The sequence below is a fragment of the Podarcis bocagei genome, assembly GCF_964188305.1.
Source record: "Podarcis bocagei genome assembly, chromosome: 2".
NCBI classification, from domain to species: domain Eukaryota; kingdom Metazoa; phylum Chordata; class Lepidosauria; order Squamata; family Lacertidae; genus Podarcis; species Podarcis bocagei.
The window spans coordinates 90,774,400-90,796,190 of record NC_138126.1 but is presented as its reverse complement, the minus strand read 5'-3'; the positions used below and the strand labels follow the sequence as shown (position 1 = coordinate 90,796,190).

Genomic DNA, 21,791 nt, shown 5'->3' with positions numbered 1-21,791 from the left:
GGAAAAGAAACAAAGTGATGAAATCAAAGATAGTGAGGAGGAGAAACATAATGATGAAATCGAAGAGTTGACACCACACCAGGAAAGTGGAGATAATGGCCTAGCAATGGACCAAGATGTCCCAAAGACAACAAGTTCTGATAAAGGTGAGGTAGAGCGACCTGAAAGCAAAATCAGCATTATTCAGCATAAGGAACTGATAGAGGAAAACCAGCAGCCTGACTTGCCTCCTGGCAGCGCAAGTGCTAGCATGTCATCTCTCAAAAAGGAACTTGGTCATGACTCCCATCGTGGCAGCCAGCATAGCCAGCACCTCCCGGGCCATGAATCCCGCCGAGGCAGTCAGAGTCAACCTTTAATAGGCCAGGAATCCCAGCATAGCCAGAAGCTCCCAGGGCATGAATCCCACCGCGGAAGTCAACAGCTCACGGGCCAGGAATCCCGGCATAGCCACAAGCTCCCAGGGCATGAATCCCACCGCGGAAGTCAACAGCTCACGGGCCAGGAATCCCGGCATAGCCAACAGCTTCCAGGACATGAATCCCACCGCGGAAGTCAACAGCTCACGGGCCAGGAATCCCGGCATAGCCAGAAGCTCCCAGGGCATGAATCCCACCGCGGAAGTCAACAGCTCACGGGCCAGGAATCCCGGCATAGCCAACAGCTTCCAGGACATGAATCCCACCGCGGAAGTCAACAGCTCACGGGCCAGGAATCCCGGCATAGCCAGAAGCTCCCAGGGCATGAATCCCACCGCGGAAGTCAACAGCTCACGGGCCAGGAATCCCGGCATAGCCAACAGCTTCCAGGACATGAATCCCGCCGAAGCACTCAACCAGTTGTAGGCCAGGAATCCCGACACAATCAGCAGGTCCCAGGACATGAATCTCGCCGAGGCAGTCATCAATCCATTAACCACCAGGTCCTACAAAGCCATAGACCTTCCACAACACAACCTATAAATGAAGTTGAAGCCAAGGAGGACATGACATGGATTAGCCAAAGGACAGGAAAAGTTATGAAATGCGAAAGCCAGCAGACCAGTAGAATTTGGGAGCCCAAGCCACTCTCTGAAATTCTGCAACCTCTTGGTTACCCGAAAAGTGTAGAGAAAGCAGCAGGAAAACCACCTGCAGTAGCTCGTGTCAGCAGCCAAGAGTCAAAGCAGCAGCAACCGACAGAGGATGGGTCTTGGATCAGCAAAAAAACAGGGAAGTTATTGAAATGCACAGGTCAGCAGACAAGTCAAATCTGGGAGCGAAAGCCTCTGGCAGAAGTTCTTCGTCTTTCTCGCCAACCAGATGCCGATAGTGATGCTGGAGAAAAAGTGAAAACTGCCGAAGAAGTGATTGCTGCTCCCAAAGATTCAGAAGCTAAACCAGTAGCTAAACCAGTAGAAGTGGCAGAGGTTCAGGAATCCCAGCAAGGTGACCAAGAGGTGGAAGGAAAGGAATCACAGGTGGAAGGAAAGAGAAAAGCTTCTAATAAAATGTCTGTAGACAAAACACTGCAGACTGATAGCAAAATAAGCGTTTTTAGACATAAAGAACTGGTGCATAAAAATGAACAGACAGACTTTCCTCCTGACTCTTTACCCAGCAGTAGAACCTCTCTCAAAAACCAGGATGAATCCTGGCATAGTAATCAACAGGCAGAAGGACAGGGATCCAGACGTGGTAGTCAACAGGTAGAAGGCAAGAAGTCACAGCAGGAGAGTCAACAACCAGAAGGGCAGGAATTGATGGATGAAAGCCAGCAACCAGATGCTCAAGGATCTCAACATGGAAGCCAACAGCTAACTGGACAGGAATCTCGGAGAGGCAGCCAACAGCCACAACAGCCAGATGAGAACAAGCCAGCACAACTTGAAAAGGAGCAAGAGCAGCCAGAGGACCATCAGAAACTTCCTGAAGAGGAAACATTCTACCTGGAGAGAAAAACTGGTGTAGAAGTCAGATCTGCAAGTCAACAGACCAGCGAGAGTTTGTTCATAGACTACCTAACAAAAATATATGGCCCTCGATATGGCGAAGCTCCTCTTCCACTAGGTGATCAACCAAAGGCTAAAGAGGATCAGCCCCCAGAGAGTGATGAAATCCAGGGTGAAGCTAAGGTAGAGGAGGAAGAAAAACAAGAACCAGCCCCTGCTGGGGGTGAGGAAGCAGAAGTACAGCAGCCTCCCCAACCAGAGGCCCAAGAGCCCCAAGATACAGAGTTGCAAACAGGTGGGCAACAACCAGAGGGTCCCGGGTCCCGGAGAGAGAGCCAGCAGGCAGAGGGTCCCGGGTCCTGGAGAGAGAGCCAACAGGCAGAGGGTCCCGGGTCCCGGAGAGAGAGCCAACAGGCAGAGGGTCCCGGGTCCCGGAGAGAGAGCCAACAGGCAGAGGGTCCAGGGTCCAGGAGAGAGAGCCAACAAGAAGAGATGCCAGTGTTCCCGAAAGAGAGTCAACAGGAGGAGATGGCAGGGTCCCCAAAAGATAACCAAGATGAGGAGATGCCAGGGTTCCCAAAAGAGAGTCAACAGGAGGAGATGCCCTGTTCTTAACTTGAAAATCTACTTTGACCACACCAAGCTCTTGACCCTGGCTTTTCCTTAAATCTCCACCTATAACCTCTGCTTCTCCAACTCCAACAATCTCATCCAGCCAAAGGTCTCATGCTTCTTTCAATTACATGCCCATTCTTCCTTGCTGCCCCCACAACATAGGGTGAATACATATGCCAGTTGTCCATTCCTTCTAATCTTTCTTAGATCTTATCTTCCATGTGGCCTTTGATTTATCCTTTTAATATACATTCCCAACTGCAACCCAGTTTTAAGTACATGCAACATTTGCCCACACATTTCTCTCTCTCAGTCCTCAGTTTCCTTACTTTCTGTTTTAGATTTAAGCATCTTGGAAGCAGGTTGCTACCTGTGTTATCCATGTAATTATGTATGTACTGTACAGCATGTGCACAATAACAGGGTATTAATAAATAACAACTGCTTCCTTTAAACTTTAAACTTGTGAGGTGTAAATCCATCCAACAATCCTGCCAGGTGAAGGGCATATGGTTTGCCACTATTGGAGGCAGAATTTACGGTAAGTCATGGTTGATCTGATTCTACATTTGTCCTTATGAATGTCATTCTAGAATAGTTTGTTAGCAGAATCATATACTCTACTGCCTCTGAGACCTGCTCTGACATTTCGTTCTGTACGCTGCAGTTCCATCAGTCGTCACCCTTATCCAAAGGCGACGATTTTCTCTATTTTGTAAGCCCCAGTTCGACAGACGTGGGCTGGAGGCTGGACTCCAACCGGAGAGCGCTAAAGCGCGCTCACGCGTAACTGCACAGCAGCACATGCCTCATCCTCCGATGTGTAAACACAGCCGCGCAGCGCCCACCGCCCAGCGCCACAGTGACGGGCGTGAGCGACAGCCAATACCGCGGAAGAAATACCCCAGCAACTGAATTGTTGGTGCCTGAGGGGGCGGGTGCGCGCCCGCCAATGCCTTCGGAGAGGTGGCGTTCGGAAGCCCACCCGTACCAATGGGAAAAAAGGAGTGTGGGGGCGGGGCCCTTTTCTTCCAATGGCAGCGGCGGAGGGCGTGGCCTCGGGAGCCGCGCCCCCATGGGCACAGGAGGGTAGGTGTTGGTTGGAGAGGCTGTCACTGGGTGCTGCGCTGGGAGCGAGGTCGGTCGGTGGGGAGGCGGCGGCAGCGACGGCAACGGCGCCTCTCGAGGGGCTCGAGCAGCGGCGAAGAGTTGTGGCGACGGCAGCCGAGAGGGTCCCCCGTTGCCTTCCTCGGCAAGCACAGATCCTATTCCCCCGTTCCTCGTCGGTCGTGACGGGCTCTCCCCTTCTTCTCTTTCGCTGCGACTGAGCGCGCCCAGCCAGGCAGGTTGGACGGGAGCGGCCGCCTTCGGTTCTCTTGGTCGTCGGCTGCGCCAGCCTAGCTCCACGCATGCCGGCCTCGTGGGTGCGTGGCCGCGGATGGCGCCGTTGAAAAGTCCTCCTCCGCTGTCACGGTTGTGCGGGGACCTCGCGGCGCCCACTGCCTCTCGCCTCCCACTGCTGGCAACGTGAGGCGACCCCCCCCTCCTCATCCTCCTCCTCCTCCTCTTGGCGGCAACCCACCCGAACCTGCTGCGAGCTCCCCCCGCAATCTCTGCTGCTGCCCCCGGCGACGCGCTCTGCGGGGCGGCTTCTTCGAACATGCCTTTGCGCCTGTGCTGCTGCTCGCCGCCGCCGCCCGTGACGCTCTCGGTGCCGCCACAGCTGGTCGTTGGGTGCCTCTCATGGGCGCTGGGAACTGACTCCCCGCAGGGACTTCTGTGAGGCCGAAGGGAGAGAAGGAGGAGCGGGGAGCGGTGGCGAAAGAGGATGAACCACGTGGGCAGCCCTGTGAAAGCTTATGACTTCTTGCTGAAATTCCTGCTGGTGGGCGACAGCGACGTGGGCAAAGGAGAGATACTAGCCAGCCTGGAGGATGGAGCCACTGAGTCGCCTTACGGGTACAATATGGGTAAGCAGCAACGGGGTTGTACCTGCGGCCAAGATCTAGGCCAGCCTCGGTTACTTGGCGGCAGGTAGCTCTTTCTTACACCTGTAGACTGCACGGAGGAAGGTAGTGTTTGTGCAGGGCTGCCTTTCGCGATTACTGAGTCACCACAGACACCTCCCACACCTTGGCAGTTATAGGGCAGGGCTTCCATGACAGGGCATCTGCCTTCCCAGCTGCCTTGAGCTCTCTGGTAGCCTTCTTTAGAAACTGTGCAGTGGCAGGAAAGCCCATCGGCTACTGGCTGACGTGTTGTCGTCATCTGCTTTGATTATGCTTCCCACAATCCACCTTTAGGTTATTGCAAATAATCAGGTTTCACACACCTCCCTTAACGTTAAAAGGTTGCCCATTCCTGTCAACTGAATTACAAGGTGTGAGCACAAATGCACTGTAAAATTTCCTCGTGAGTCAGTAAAGTTTATGTTGTCATGTAGATGTAATGGCCATGGTCAGACTAGCTTGGTGAAACTGAGTGTTCTGTAGACTCAGCAGAGCTACAGGCAGAGGAGACCACAACCCAAAAAGAACCAAAGCACATACAAGGATACAGCCAAACAATTTTATTTGGGCCTCTTAAAGTCATTTAATCCTAGTGCTAAAATGAACTGCTGCCTCCACTTGAAATCATGACAGTGATGCTCACATTCACACCAAATTAAAGGATGCACACTAAGTGGAGGAGATTAACATTTTGCTGTGCATATATCGTTGAAGAAGAGGAACAGTGTAAGTTTGTATTTGGGGTTTGTGTTCTGTGCCAGGCCAGCAAGCTTGTGCTGTACAACTGCTTTGAGAAGTTACAAAGAATACCTCTTGTTAAATAGAGACTGGAAAGGTTTGCTATACAGGTCTTGTGCATCTTTCAGTTTTCTTAGAGTGACCATCGGGAATGCTGAGTATTGGTGGAGATTTTCATTTTTTTAAAAATTAATCACTTTTTTTAGTTCTTGCAGGTAGCTGTCTGCTGTTTTAAAAGTATAAACTATATGACCATATGCAGCAAATTGGGAAACCTTTTTTAAAAAGGTGAGGACCACATTTCCTCAGGGAACAGTAGTCTCAGGCTGCCTGCTTACTGGCAGTAGATACACTGTTGGAGGAAGAGGGGTGCAGTGGGTGCGATTCACCCTAGGTGTCATTGGCGTGGGAGGTGGCATCGCCATTCCACCCCCCTGGGATGCTCACCGTGGCTGCACCCCCCTGGGACGCATGTGTGCCGCTCCGGGTGCCGGAACAGCTAGCTCCGCCTCTGAGTGGATAGGTCTGAAGCCAAAAGTGGCTGGGGATACCTCATTCACACACATCCGCGGTGGACCTCCCTTTTAAACTCTACCTTACATCCACCAACGCACTCATTCATTCATTCTCACACTGCCCCCATGCATGTACAGCTATGCACCTTCCTTTCTCAGCATCTGGAATGCTATCTCTACCTCCACTGGTAGCTCACATGGTTTCCGTGGTAGACACTGAGAAACATGCATTACTTTATCAGCACCTGACAGGGAAATGGTCATGTGATCATTTCTTCCATCAGGAGCTTGTTTCTAGAGTAAGGACCAAGGAAAACAATGTACATTACCCCAATGTAGCATACAGTGGTACCTCTGGTTGCGAACAGGATCTGTTCCAGAGGCCCATTCACAACATGAAAAGAGCGCAACCCGCAGCGGCGTGTCTGTGCACGCGCAGGTTGCGATTTGCCGCTTCTGCGCATGACGTCATTTTGTGTTTCTGCGCAAGCGGCGAAACCCGGAAGTAACCCTTTCCGGTACTTCCGGGTCACCGCAGGACGTAACATGAAGCGGATGTAACATAAAGTATGGCTGTATATCTTCTTGCTGCAAACATGGTGACTGGCTGGCCCATTTTTCTGTCTGAGGTGGAAGAGCAAATGCTTCCAACTCACCCACTGCCAAGACAAGGTGTCTAGTACTCAGAGGTAGTCAATCTATTTTGCACATGAGGCAGAAAATCACACAAGTGTCTCTCCCCTTCTCAGCAGTAAAAATACAGCAAATTAAATAACTTTTGATTTACTACCCTTTCATGACACCCCATAGCTGTCTAAGGCAGCTGTCTCTGCCTAATAGTAGAGCTGGCTCTCACAGGAGGTTAAGCATAGGCTCCGAATGGTATTACCCTAATAAACAGAGAGTGAAGAATTCACATGTATTTTAATCAAGATGATGAATCTTTTTAGCCTGCTGATATGCAAAATATTTAGAACAGTGCAAGACATCTGGACATCCGCCTAAAAGTAATAAAGGTGGATAAGGGTCTGAATTATGTTTTTTTAAAAAGGAAAAGACAAGAATAAGTATAGCACAAGATTATAATAGCACTACCAAGTGTTTCTGAAGAACTGATATGGATAGGATGAGTATTTTTGGCATTAACACTGGAACATTTATTTATAGTTCATTCCTTCATTGAACCTGACAAATGAGAGGCTCAGACCATGTCAGATGCAGCTGAAAATCTGAACCTATGCATCTCTTTAATTTGATTTGATCCAAAGCAAAATAAAAACTTCCTCAGAATATGATTCCACATCAAAAATTTAATGAGTTCATTTTTGACGATGGCTGCACCATCGAATGGCAGACTTGTCACTGACTTCAGTAGCAGCAGGATTGCACCCATGCAGTCCAGTTCTAAACATTATTCAAATGTAATTAATGGGACTAACTTCTTTGTAAATAAGCATGGAATTACAGCATCATGGTATGTGAACACCATGTTGCCTCTTCCCAGGAGAGATGGGGACTCACTTTTTGGTCATTCTTCACAGCATATTTTTATTGTAGCTATTTGCAAATATTCAGCTAATAGTTTCAGTTAATGAGATTCTTGTGAGTAGATTCAGCCTGCCATTTGAAATTGAGTCCTTCCCATCAAGCTGATCTGCCAATTGGTACCAAATCTGCTGGTAGCTGAAAAGGTAGACATTTCAAGTTGCAAACTGCAATAGACTTTAGTTGTGAACAGTTCTAGCTTTCCTTATGTCTGTTGATAAATGGTAAAATGAACCCATAGAAATGGAGCAGTAATCATTGACTCTGCTCAAGGAAAAAAGATGATACAACTTTGTGTGCACCATTTTGCTGATAATTTCAGTCTCCTTTCAAAGTGAAACCTTTTTTCATCTGCTTTATGCTTGAGGGAAAAATGCTGCCTGTGCCATTAAATAAAAATAATTATAACTACTTGGGGCAAAGCTGGTAATTATTTTCTGCATGCACCCATTCCTATTGGGTGCCGGAAGCCTTGAGGCATGGGGCAATGGTAGGGTCAGGGTGGAGATGTCTGAAGAAGAAAAAACACTTCAAGAAATGTGCTGTGTTTCTGTACAACACGGACAGCAAATATGTACATCATACACCGCCCAGTAGAAAAGTTCATCTTGGTTATTTCTGTATCCAGAACAGTGTATTAGGGAGTAGAGAGTGTTCAAGAGATGAACTGATTCACAATGGCTCAGTTTGGATGCCATATTTGTAATGGTTTGGAGAGTCAGGAACATGCCACAAGTTCACTTACACCCTCTCCTTTCTCTGTTGAGCGCCTTCATCTGTTCCTGGTTTACCTCATTAGAATTGATTGGTTTTGAAAAAAATATATCTAAAGACTCTGCCTATCCCTTCCTAGGTACACACGTCTAGTTTTTTTTAAGGGAACAGTAGGTGTAACAGCTATTTTTCCTATTTATTATACAGACTATAGCACTAAAGGCACTGGAAAAGAATGTCAAGCAGTATCACGCAAAGGCTAAACTGTTGTCGGGGTACATGTCAGAAATGTCCTTGGTCTCTGGGTTAGAAACAAAACAAAATGGTCAGACATCACTTAGGCCCATAATGCTAAAGCCTTTTCTTCCCTAATTACCACAGTTCCTTTGTAGATGACTTGCTTTTTTGAACCTAAGTTATGTGGTAATTTTTTGACCGTTATCGGGCCTAGTAAACACAGTGCATTGTCATCAAATGTTAGACTGCATTGGCAGGTTTTTCAGGTTTAACTGTTGAGTAATGTATGGGAGAGTTAAGAAGTAAAATACACTCCTCACAGAAAGCATATTCTTCTTTTGTGTGCAATGGGTTCACACAGGTCTTTTATAATTAGAAGACTGACAATGCAATCTGGTACATGTCTATTCAAAAGTAACTCCCATTTGGTGTATTTATTATAACTATTTTAATAATTATGAATATATTGTCTTCTGGCTTTCCATAAGGACCCTGTGCATTGATTAAAACAATATACCATCCATAAAATAATAAAGACTAAACTAAAAACTAGAAGCCATATGTTAAAATATGTGGGGAAGGGCGGAGAGAGAAAACCAAACTGAAAGACATGGCAAAACAAACAAGGTTTTGTAGCACACTGAAATGCAAATAGATAAGTCAGGCAGGCATCCTAGTGCTGGGAGCTTTATAGGCAGTTACAACTACTTCAAATTGTGCTACGAAACAAACTGGGAAAGAATGCAGAGTTCTGAAAGGGAAATCCTAGATGCAATCTAGGCTGCTGTGTTTTGCACCAGCTGACATTTGCATGGACGGAATGTAAACTACTAGAGAAATGTAAGAATCCACATCCATTGCTATGCCTACTTTTACACCTGGTTCCACCCACCAATGGGGTGCAGCCCCCGCAGGGGACGCATGAGGGAATGTGATCTTCAGGCTGTGAAAGGCTCCCCTTCCTGCAATAGGACATGATCTCACAAACTGTCAGCTTAGACAGGTATCCTTTACCACACTGTGCAGAAAGCAGGATTCTATCCTACACCTTAAAAGCTACTTGATCATAGAATCAGAGAATTGTGGAGTTGGAAGGGATCCCATGGGTCATCTAGTCCAATCCCCTGCAATGCCAGAATCACAGCTATCATGGTATATAAAATTTGTATACGATAGAAATTATCCAAGGCAGTAATTCTGGGAGGGTCAAAGCAGGGTAACTGTTGTCTTTGCCTGGTAGCCATTATGAATTCCCAGAAGGATTCTGAGATTTTAAAAGAAAGCACTGGGCATAGTAACATAGTAACGGAGGGAGCTGCCTTATACTGAGTCCATTTGTTTCAGTACTGTCCAAATTGTCTGGCAGTGGCTGCAAAGGGAGATGATTTCTGGAAACACATGTTCCCCTCATACAAGGGGTATAGAGCCTGATAACTAGTGATTTACTGTCACAGTAAAAGTGAGCTTCTTTCTGGCAGCTGAGCACAGGCATGGGCATGCTATTCTTAATTTTAAAAATGATTTTGCTAGTTACAGCACGAAGCAAACACCTACTTGCTCCTCATTTGTTGTTCTGCGTTGGGTGTTGCAATCTATTACAGATGCAAATTGTCTCATGCTAGGCATAATTGCCAAATGTGGCAGAATTTTGGAATAGGTGCAATGAATCATGCTTAAAACGAGATAATGACTAATAGCTTATGAGCTCAGGGAAGGAAGAGAATAAAACAACAGAATTTAAGTCTGTAAAATCTGTGCACAATATTTGAAGGAAGCTCCATCCTCAAAACATGTCTGTTAACATATTTCAAAGAATGGAACTTGCATCACTGAAAGCCTCTGTGGTTGGTCTGCGGTAATTTTATACCTCAGTAACTCTCTTCTTTTTGAAATTAAACGTTTTGTGTCTATTCAAAACAACTGTTGAAAAGTCCAGTTCTTCCTTCCCTTTCTGATGGCACTTAGAGTCATAGTTATCAAAAGTAAATTTACTTTGTAATTTTTTAGTTATAAAATTATTAACATATGCTCCTAGGCCATTGTACAGATATAAGTCCCTGTTTACAGGTTCAGAAGCTATGAAGAAACAAAAGGGAAGGGAAGTGGAGCTGCACTATCTGAAAGAAGCAAAGTGTTAAAAGACTACAATAATGAACTTTAGGAGTAAGGAAGAAACAAAAAAAAAAATCCAAATAGCACATCAAGACAGAAGTTTTTAAAACTGTTTCTTCATGAGATGAAGGGCCTGGTCAAAAATGTAAAGGGAAAATAGTGCTAGACATAAGAAAGAAAGCATGGGGATAAGAAATATAACCATATAGTAGAGATTTAATTAAAAACATCAGTGCTTTATTAACAGAAGGACCAAAGAGAAAAATGGAAAGCAACAGATAGAAAAAGGGGCAAAAACATGAGCAGATGTAACCTTCATATCTAGTCATATTCTTGCCCCTTTTTTCTATCAGTATTCCTTCCTGTATTGCTTTATGCGAAGTTTAAACTTTTATTAACCTTTAAGAAGTTTAAACTTCATGAAGCCTGTGAAGGGAAATACCGGTATATAGAGAGGTATAAAATGACTGAAGAATTAGGAAAGAAAGCAGAAAAGAGAAAACAGAAATAATAGGTTTAAACTGAGAAACAGGAAGATCAGTGAACAAGACATTTTAGTAGTTAACACAACGTAGGCTGTAGGTCTGAACAAGAATGTTAGCTGATATTAAGAACAAATTTAGAAATCTTATAGAAATAAAATTGGCAGAACTTAGGTAGATATGTGAGCGGAAATAGAAATAGATCAAAGATAACACCAAAACCCTTTAACTATAGAAAAGACTGAAGGTTGGTGCCAATTGGAACTTTGGAAGAGAAGGCAAAGTATCTTTTGCACAGTGACATCCAGGCAGATACAGACAATTTGAAATAAAGTATTGGTAAAGGGGAGGGAAGGACCAAACAATAGCGCTTGAAATCATTCGTATAACAGTGGTACATTGCAAGCCACAAGAATAAATTGGATTGCTAAGAGAAAGCATATAAAGAGTGAAGAGAAGAGGGCTTAGAATAATAATTGAGGAAGACTTAAACGAAGCTTTTATGACACAGGAGTGAAAGCAGGAGTGGATGGTACTGTCCAGTCCCAAAGAACTGTAAAAGAAGCAGATAATGATCACCTGTACCCAAAGCTGATGAAAGTACATATAGAGAATGCTGGTGTATTTCAGAATATAATACTACTTTAGATTTTCCACAGAGCAATCTCACTAGAATGTTTGAGTCAAAAACCAGCTGAAAAGAACCATAAAAAAATAGATGAAAAGAAAACTGTCACATTTAGATAAGATTAAGAGGAGTTGAGTCCCCCCGATCTAAATCAATTTTAGTAAATATTGAGCCCTCACCACCACACACAATTTACCTCTTTTGTTTTCGTCAGGCGTTGTCTCATCTTGCTTTAAAAATGCTAGCTTCCCAAAGCTGGGGGGGGGGGGATATATGTGGACAATTTTATGACTGTTGGAAACTAGCATATTCAAAGCAAGAAGAAACAATGCTTGAAGAAAGGTATAGGTAAGAGAAAAACAAATCAATATTTACTAAAATGGGAGAGGGAATTGGATCAAGAAGATAAGCAGTACATTGAAGTGAAGAAAAAATAGAAATAGCATCAAATGTTCGAAAATGAAGAATAAAACAGTGTCCACACTATACCTTTAAAGCACATTCCCCTCCCTCAAAGAATTCTGGGTACTGTAGTTTAACCTCCAAAGAGTTATAATTTATAGCAACCAATAACAAACTTCAGCACTCAGAATTCTTAGAGGAAAAGAATGTGCTTAAAATGCACTATAAAAGTATAGTGTGTATACTGCCTAAAGAGATACAATAAAATTGAAGGAGTAGGAGGAATAATAGAACAGGAAGAAACAGGAGGTGATGAAGAACAACAACCAACATAAATAACATTTCTGTTATTCGTTCCTCTCTCTTCTTCTGACTGTAATATACCTCCTACTCCTTCCATTTTATTAAGTTACTTATTTGGTACTTAGATTTACTGAAATCATTTAGAGTTGTTTCCAGGGAACTAAAACTTTTAAGACGGTGGTATTGGTGTACTTTTGATCATAGTCTAAACTGTTTGAAATCGCATCATAAAAGGCAAAACCCACAGCATTTCATAGTGCATGTGAATGATTAAACAATACTATCTTGCAGAGAAGCTGAAATTTAACAATGTTCTAATAGGGAATGCAGAACAACTATGTAGTACTTTGGTCAAGCTGGTGAATGTTAAATCTCGAGATCCTTGTATAATGTCATTCCTTGCTAGTTCAGAATGCTGTTGTCTAGCTGCTCTCCCTTCACATGTTGTCTTTCCTTAACTGCTACAGGACAGCCCAGTCCTCGAAATGTATTTAAGCTGGGCCAACATAATCAGTTTGTATGTACATATTTTAATACTGAAACCAACTTGCGTCCTGTTGCTTTAGTAGAGATCCTATAACTTTTTTGATTTGCACAGAACTCATGTGAAACAGAGGTCCCACCCCTTTTGCAAATATAAATATTTATGCTGGAACAGGGAGGCTGAGGGCGTGGGCCAAGTGAGCAGAGAGGAAGGATCTGGCACTATGCGGAATTCTCTGGTCAGTTGCAAAGAACAGGCCAAGCAAGGAGAGGTGGCAGACATATTATCACAACAATCCCCATCCTCCCTCAGTCTTAGCAAGGCCTTTTGCATGTTTGGTATTTTTAAATGTCCCAGGGACTGATTCCTCAATGCCACCTTTTCATCTTCCTTTCTTCATTCCATTCCTTCATGCAACTAGTACTGTGAGATGTGACTGACAGCTCAAAGGACTAGGCTACTAAACCCTACTAGTTCGGGGTATGATGCCAGAAATAAATGTTGTTCTTTTTTAACTTTGCATGCTACAAGCTTAATGGTTGTGTAATTATACACTTTAAATCTGATAGACATACATAACTGTAGTAGAAACAGGTTATCAGAATTAAGAACTGCCCTCCATGGTTCCTGAAAATAATCAGATTGTGGTTGGACGCTTGGCAGAGTAAAATAAACTTGCCAAAACAATTACATTTAATTTCTTGACTTTTAATGATATTAACTGATATGTTTCCACACAGTTGGTTTTTGATGCTTAAGTGTAAGCCAAATAATTTCAGTTAATAACCTGCATGTTTGCCTGATACCTGTAAAACTATTAGATTGTTATAAAACAAGGGATGGAGGATCTGTTACCATGGATATTGAAATAAAATCAGATATTACTTGATTAGCTTCTTAAACAGAGGCTGAAACAATGCCAAAATTTCAACTAGGGGAGGGCTACAATGATTACTTAGTATTGGAAAAAGATGCTGCAGTGCTCTTTAGTTTCCTCCCTAAATGCTACTCCTGCCAAAATGAAAAAATGTGAATATGGAACTATTTGTCTGCCTTGAAGACAGCCACTATCTTCTTCCTTCCTACCCAAGCCCTGTAGCTCTCCGTGTCCAACAGAAAACATGGTAGTTTTATGCAACGTGTTAATTTAATGTAGATAAATTAATGCAGATTAGCCCCTTGCGTAGGCACTGTTAATCCATACTAAGAGACTTAATTAAATGCAGCCTGTTTGGAGCAAGGTTAAATGTAAATGAGCAAACAACATTTTCTCTTTTTTTAAAGAGTATCTACCCAGGACCTTAGATACTTTTTGCAGAGGATTTGTGCCTGTTTGAAGAGAGATACATTTATACAATGTGAGAATAGGAGAAACCAAGTACAAAGCCATTTATCACGCATAAATATCAGAATGTGATATGGAAAGAAAATTATATAAGCTATTACAATGTAAGAAGAAAAATGGAAGGCTTGGCTTTTGCATTTTATTGATTTTAATGATTTACAGTGGCAAAAAATATACAAATCTGAAGATACTTTTATGTAGTCTCTGGGGTCTTCATGAATTCATGAAACCAGATTTTGTCCTTCAGCACTGGACAGGTAGTTTTAAAAATGTGATAGTCAAAGTACTATAAATTATAAACATTTTAACAAGCAGATAAATTAAAAGGTTACATTTTGAGTGACTGTGTATCAAAATCTATGAGTTTTAAATATGCAATTATTACCCCAGCCCGCCCCAAGAGTTTACTTAAGTGTCTCATATGAGCCCTTAATAATCCCTCTCTGTCCCCTGACCTTTACAGGAGGAAAAAAAGGGCCACTCTACTGCTATAGAAGCCCTAGGTCTGAAATTCTGACTCAGTCGCTAAATAAGCATGCAGACAGAATAAAAATGAGTAGTCATCTTGTTCAGAATCGGGGGAGAGAGAGGGGAAAAAATGCTACAGGGAAGAAGAAGAAAAGTTGTTTCCTAAAATAAAGATTAAAAAAACCCAAGAAATAAGAAGAAGAAATAAGGCGATACTGAAACAGCAGCATATTGTGTAGCTAGGGTACTGGTGGGTAGCCTGGTTCTATTTTGTTGTTGTTATTAAAAGAACTACATATGCATTCCTCATCTACAATTGCAAAACTGCTTTAATGATTGGAAGTAGGAGTCGACTGCTTAATCCAGAGATGTCATTGGCACAAGCCAATAGGCAGCTGAAGTATGCAACATTTTGGACAATTCTAATAAGCCCTAGAAATAATCAAGTGCAGTGCATAACATGTAATATTTCTCTCTGTCTCCTCTGAAAAGTTTTTTCACATATAGTTTGAAGCCTGTACAACGAACACTGCAAAAGCAGTCTGACTAAAGCCCTCGTGGATAATCTTAGTAATAATAAAGTACACATGCTATACTACTCACCACCCATTGCCCTAAAAATCTGGTGCCCATTTAAAAAATGGGGTGGGGTGGGGGCATGGCTGTCCCTAGCAGCTTCTGCATGCAAAGTGGGTGCTTTTCCACTGGCCCTTCCCTATATATTGGACTTTTTAAAAAAACAAAAATCGGTTGGTACTATTAAAGTGATTTAACATAGGCATTTCTCGCTTGGTCGCTTTCTAGAGTGAAAAAAATAGGCATGCTTTTAGTATTTTAAAATTCTGCCTTACCTCCTCCCATCCCTAGGTATTGATTACAAGACGACAACAATACTCCTGGATGGCCGTCGAATAAAGCTGCAGCTCTGGTAACTTTGTATTATGTTCTCTGTTTGGATTGTGCCGTTGTGCTTTGAAAACAGTTCATAGTGGACGTAATACTGCTTGTATTTATATTTACTGTAAAGTTGACTACAAATATTTAATTCTTATAACAGTTAAGAAGAGGTCATACTACCCACTAGCCTTTTGTACTAAAGAGCTATAGTTGAGGACAAGGGAGCAATTGTGAAATTAATGGGTTTCTCTGTATATGTGCAAGAAGCCTAAGTAATATTAAATGATTGGTGAATATATTATAGGAGTACATAATCACCCATGTAGATTCAGTGAATGATCCTGCTGAAATGCATGATGTCCATGTGGTTTAGTGGTTAAAGTACTGGACTCAGACCTGGAAGACTAGGGTTCAAATTCCCAGTTACCCATGAAGCTCACTGGGTGATCTTGGACCAGTCTCTGTCTTTCAGCCTCACATACCTAACATACCTAACCTGGACTGCTTTCCCCACTAAGGCAAAGGGTAGAATACTAATAAAGAGAGCAAAACAGAAAGACCAGATAAGAATTCAACAAGAACACTGTTATTCAGAATGGAAAGGTCTATGTATTTTTAACTGTATTTTACCTCCACAGGGACACATCTGGGCAAGGCAGATTCTGCACCATATTTCGTTCCTATTCCAGAGGGGCCCAGGTAATCACAATTCTGCCATCTAAAATATGTCACTGTAAAGAATTAACTAAAAAGAAAAGAGCTACAATAAGGGGTGGGGGAACTATACTTACTTATTGTACTACTTGCTTTCAAGAATTGTTATACAATTTGTTGCTGCTGAATAAAGGGAGCATCCTTTGAGTCACCAGAAATAAATTATTTTAGAGAAATGTTCAGATTTGTTAAGTCCTCAGTCTGCTCCTCTTTTTCCTGGTTAAATAAAGGAATGGTTACACAAAATTGTGTGATGTACTGTGTACCTTATATATGTGTCAGGCTGATCTAATCTTCTTTATTCACTCAGGGCGTGATATTGGTATATGATATTACAAATCGCTGGTCATTTGATGGCATTGATCGATGGATAAAGGAAATAGATGAGGTAAGACACATCTCTGAATGTTTCATATAATGCCTAAGAAAATGATTGAACTACATGATGACTGAATGAGATGGCTAGAATGTGGGTGGCTGAAAACTCATGACAAATCCACTTGAAGGTGGCCTAAAACCCATTTGAAAGAGTTTGCAGTAGCAGGGAGCTTTCTTTTCTGCCATCAAAAGACTGTGTCACCTTAGAGTTGCTGTGGGTGGCAAATGGATACCTAACTGCATGTCTTGACTATTGAGGGAAGTAATTGACAGCTTGCTGTGACATGTGAGACATTTTGCAGATAAAATTGCTTATATCCTGTTTGCCTTAAAGTCATTCCCTTTCTCAAACACTATATTTGGACTTGGATGACACCAACTCTTGTCCAGTTCCTGATCTTCCTCTTATAACATGCAGCAGGTGGCCTGTCAGATGATTCCAAGCATTCCTGGTGCTTATTCTACCTTGATCAATAGCAGTTTGACTTCTGGCTTGGTTTTCAAACTGGGACTGCTGTAGTTGCCTTGGTGAATGATTTTCATCTTCAGTTGGTTGTGGTAACTCTATCAGACACATTTGATATGATCGACCAGAAAGTTTATTCTTGAAACTTTTACATACCCATAATTCTATGTTGAAGGGTTGTTTTTTAAAAAAAATAAAAATTCTGCAACTTATATTTGGCAAAGCAGTACATTTTTTTACCACCTGCTGATTCTGTTTGGTTATTATATTTTCTTGTATTGGGTTTTCTTGATGGAATCCACCTATAGCACAGCACTATGGACAAAGGGAATTAAAGAGTTTGTTGTTACTGTTGTTGTTAATAATCAGTATTTTGTTGAAGAAGAGGGTGAGAGACTTCTAAGCTAACATTTTGCTGTCTATCTTTACTTAGCATGCTCCTGGTGTACCCAAAATCCTTGTTGGCAACCGCCTGCATCTGGCCTTCAAACGACAAGTATCTACTGAGCAGGCACAGGCCTATGCTGAAAGATTAGGCATGACATTCTTTGAAGTAAGCCCACTCTGTAATTTCAACATCACAGAGTCCTTTACGGAACTTGCAAGGATTGTGTTAATGAGACATGGAATGGACCGGCTGTGGAGGCCAAACAAAGGTAAGTAACACAAAATCATTTGCTTTATTGCAGCGGGGCGTCTAACTCATGAGCCAGCTCTGGGCCAGCAAGCCACAGGAAGTGGTCCACTAGCCCCATAAAGCTTTTATCTCCTCATATCAGTGTTGTGACGCTGAGCACAAGATGAGGAGCTAATCTTTAAAGAACAGGCAGAGAGAATTGAAAAGGAATAGGAAGACTTTTGCCCCACTCAAAGAGAGAGTGAGAGAGTGCTGTGTATGTGTTTGCGTGAGAGAATGCTGTGTGCTTGCAGATGTGGTGAGTGTGGTGTATGTGTGTGTGAGAGAGTGCTCTGTGTGTGCACACATGCAGCATAAATTTACATTGGCCGTGCTGGGGAGCTATGTTAAAAAACTAATGGTGTTGAGCAGTATGCAGGTTGTAGATTAGCCACCCTGCTGTAAACAGTATGACAATTGAGCGCCAAACTTGGGAGCACCCTTCCTCCCCACTCGCTTCCCTTGTCTGCTTTAACCATGCTTAGCATTACATCTGTACTAGTACTGGACATGGTTAATATTTACAATTTCCAGAGAGTGAGTCATGCTAGTCTCTTGCAGCAAAAACAACAGAGTCTTGAACAAATTTATCACGGCAAAATCTTTCACTTCATCAGATGCACAAAGGAAACCGGTGCTTCATATTACCTCAGGTGTGATGGATATGTTGGAAAGGCTTATAAATTGATAGCTCTTCTTCTCTAAGGTGGAAGGAAGGAGAATTTCTACCCCTAAATAATTTGAATAAGTACCTGCAAGCTATACATGGGTTGTTAGAGAAAAGGAGGTGACTAAAGTGGATGTTCAAGCACCGTTTACCTAAAATTTACTTCAGTGGGCCCCTGGAATTATGCTGCCATCTAGAGCTGGAGGTTGTAGTATTGCTTCAATTCAATTTAATTTAATTTAATTTATCTATTTATTTATTTGGCTGTTTTTCTTTTCAGGGGGAGGGTTGTGTGTTGTTAGAATTTTTTGTATTTTCTTCTTCCCCATTTTCCCCTTGTTAAATCGTTGCAACATCACCTTTATTCATGGAGGCAAGCCATAGTTATGGGGATTCAAGGTAGAATTAGGAAGGAACTTCAGGAGCAGTGAAAAGAAACAGAACCCGAGAGCTCTGAAAAATACAGTGAAGTCAAAGCTGTGCACTCGTGTCACCTTGTGGCTATTTAGAATCATATTATGACTAATCTTAATTCATGTTTTTGTTTCTTGTTTTAAGTCCTGAGTTTGCAAGATCTTTGTTGCCGCGCCATAGTTTCATGCACCCCAGTGCACCTTGTGGACAAACTTCCACTCCCTGTTGCCTTAAGAAGCCATCTCAAATCGTTTTCTATGGCCAATGGACTTAATGCTCGGATGATGCACGGACGTTCCTACTCTCTCACTGCCAGCAACAACAACAAAAGAAATAGTCTGAAGAAAGCCAAAATTATCCGTCCACTCCAGAGCCCTCCGAAACACTGCACCAGAAATAGCTGTAAAATCTCCTAAGCCTCTGCTTGGAAAGGTTTGGGCCAGAGCCTTTAACACAAGGACTCATAGTCAGGTCTGTTGTATGTATTGCATTACAGAAACAGAACAAAAAAATTTGCTATTTTAGAGTCATTTGTTTTAAATAATGCTGCTTCCAGATGTGTGATGCACTCTGTGCAAACAAAGGGATGTGAAACTTTGCTGTTGGGTTTTTTATATATCATTTTTTTGATGTGCATGAAGACTTTGTGTGTTTTATAAAGGGAATAATTTATCACACTACTCAGCTTTCGATGACACTAAATCTCAGAAGTGAGTTGTTTTAATTGCTCAAATATTGTTTAATCACTACATTTTATTAGCAGTTAAATAGGAATCAGTGTCAGTCTGTAGATGCAGGCAGTTTTTTAAACCACAATGTATTGTATACATTGTAAAAGCTACAAATTCTGTAGTGAAACAATTATTTGTGATGTTGCAGTAGAGCATCTGAAAATGGTTTTGTACTGTTTCCTCAGTGATTTTGAAGCACTGCTTTGAGCTACCAGTGTGTAAATGCAATATACACAAGATTTTCTCCCATCCATGTATAAAATATTTGATAAAAGTTTTGCTATGTTGTTTAGGGATTAATCTGTGGTTTATATGCTTATTTTTCTGGTAAATCTACATTTTTGTAATGGATATTCTAGTGATCAGTTATATTGCAAAATAAGCCAAAGACATCAGATGTATTTGCCACATAGCAGTAAGAAAAATGTGATTTGAAAAGCTGCTTTATCGGGGAAAGGATGCTATTTAAAAATAAAACTCTTTTTAAAAGCTCTAAAAAGTGCTGGAGTGGTTTTTCCTAGTTAAATATTTTCCTGGTCTCCCAAGACTTGAGGTAATGACTTTCATTTATAATTTGTTCAAGACTTAATTAAAGGGTCATCTCCTACCAGTTTTATCTGTGAAGTCAGGAAGATGCTTACATTGAACAACTGCCCAGAATGGTTGGGGCAACCCAGTGAGATGGGTGGCGGCAAATAATAAAATTATTATTATTATTGGCTGATAGTTGGTTTTTAAGTAAACTGGGGGTATTTTTCCACTGCTGTGCTGTTCTGTTTTCAACTTATTTTGTTTTAACATGGTTTTGCTTTTTATTTTATATTGTACAGTTTGATTTGAACTGAAAACATTTCTGATGGTGTATTATTTTATTTTTTTACTCTGTTTTTCCTTTACTTGGCAGAGTTCTCTTAAGAACAACTGCCCTCTGTTACCCCCTTGGTTGCCCCCACCATCTTCCAGGTGAACAACCAGACACCATCAATAACACCTGTTGTTTCAGAGCTGCTACTGCAAGGGCAATATCATCTGCCTATGAATCTTAATTTATTATTGCAATCTACTATAGGAACATAAGATGCTGGACCAGACCAAAGGCCCACCTGTTCTCACAGTGACCAATGAGATGCCTCTGGGAAGTCCACAAGCAGGACATTAGCACAATAGCACCCTTCTTCACTTGTGCTCCTCAGCAATTAGTATTCAAAGGCATACCACCTTATGATACTGGAGGCAAAAAAGGCCATTACATTGATAGAAAAATTATGGAGAATAAGGCGAAGTTAACTCTTAAAGTCATCCAAGTTGGTGGCCATTGCTACATCATACAGTAGCTAATTCCACAGTAGCTAATTTTAATCACCCTTTTTGTAAATTGAAAAGCCCCAAGTGAAGTAAGCTTTCTGCATAGAGTTGTTCCAGCCCCTTGATCTTATTGGTTTCTCTTTTCTGCATCTTTTCCAGCTCTGCAGTATCATCTTTGAGATGAGCAGGATTTCAAGTACAACACACAAGATTTACACTTTCACAGAGTTATCCACCACAACCTCAAATATATTTCCTGCTCAATCACCACCGGTTCAGTGTAAATGAGAAATTAGGGTGCTGTTGTTTTTTTGCTCTAATATACATCACTTTACACTTGCTTACACAGAATTACATTCACCATTTTAATGTCTATCCAGTCTGGAGAGATGGTCGCGAGTTCCTAACAATCCCTTTTCGTTTTTACCAGCCTACACAGTTTGCTGTCATCAGCAAAATTGTTGACCTCATTGCTCACCCCCAATTCAAGACTGAATGTCTTAATTGGTACCCCTAGGCAAAGGTACTCAGAGCTTTTCTTCTCTTGTCTTTTTAAATTAAAAAACCAAAACAAATCCAGCCTTTAGCCCTCCTAGAAAGTAAGTTATGAAGCTGCCAGTCAGTATTTTTAGCCAATGAGTGAAGTCAAAGCTGTGATTGATAAGTGATTTGTTTGAAAACCAGCAATAGGAATTCCTGGAGTCGGCAGGATCTGCTGTTTCTCTGTCTCATGTTTGAAAAGCAGTATTCAAAAATAAAATTATTGCCAAGCATAAGCAAAATACACTTGCCAAGCCAACACACCACACCTCCATGTCACTTCATGTTCCTAATTGTGAAAGTGCTTGATGAAGAAGAAAGGGAGGAAATCATTTCCTAAGCACAGTGAACCACAAATGAAACACCAGAACAGAAATTGTAGTACTGTGTTGTTGTTGTTTAGTCATTTAGTCGTTTCCGACTCTTCGTGACCCCATGGACCAGAGCACGCCAGGCACTCCTGTCTTTCACTGCCT

The 21,791-nt window shown here is 42.1% G+C and overlaps 1 protein-coding gene across 1 annotated transcript; it reads left to right on the top strand.

The window, feature by feature from the left end:
• The first annotated feature begins 3,639 nt into the window (after nt 1-3,639).
• On the top strand, nt 3,640-19,969 carry RAB40B (RAB40B, member RAS oncogene family). Its single transcript, XM_081184493.1, has 6 exons — nt 3,640-4,515; nt 15,395-15,455; nt 16,063-16,123; nt 16,449-16,526; nt 17,416-17,638; nt 18,884-19,969. Exons 1-6 carry the CDS (start codon nt 4,374-4,376, stop codon nt 19,153-19,155), a joined length of 837 nt encoding a protein of 278 aa, XP_081040619.1. The 5' UTR covers nt 3,640-4,373; the 3' UTR covers nt 19,156-19,969.
• Nucleotides 19,970-21,791: the final 1,822 nt, after the last annotated feature.

Bases quoted from the DNA above. Each gene is read 5' to 3' on its own strand.
- RAB40B (XM_081184493.1), top strand. From the start codon at position 4,374: ATGAACCACGTGGGCAGCCCTGTGAAAGCTTATGACTTCTTGCTGAAA. The intron at 15,456-16,062 runs GTAACTTTGTAT...TTACCTCCACAG, and splicing joins CGAATAAAGCTGCAGCTCTG to GGACACATCTGGGCAAGGCA. The intron at 17,639-18,883 runs GTAAGTAACACA...TCTTGTTTTAAG, and splicing joins GCTGTGGAGGCCAAACAAAG to TCCTGAGTTTGCAAGATCTT.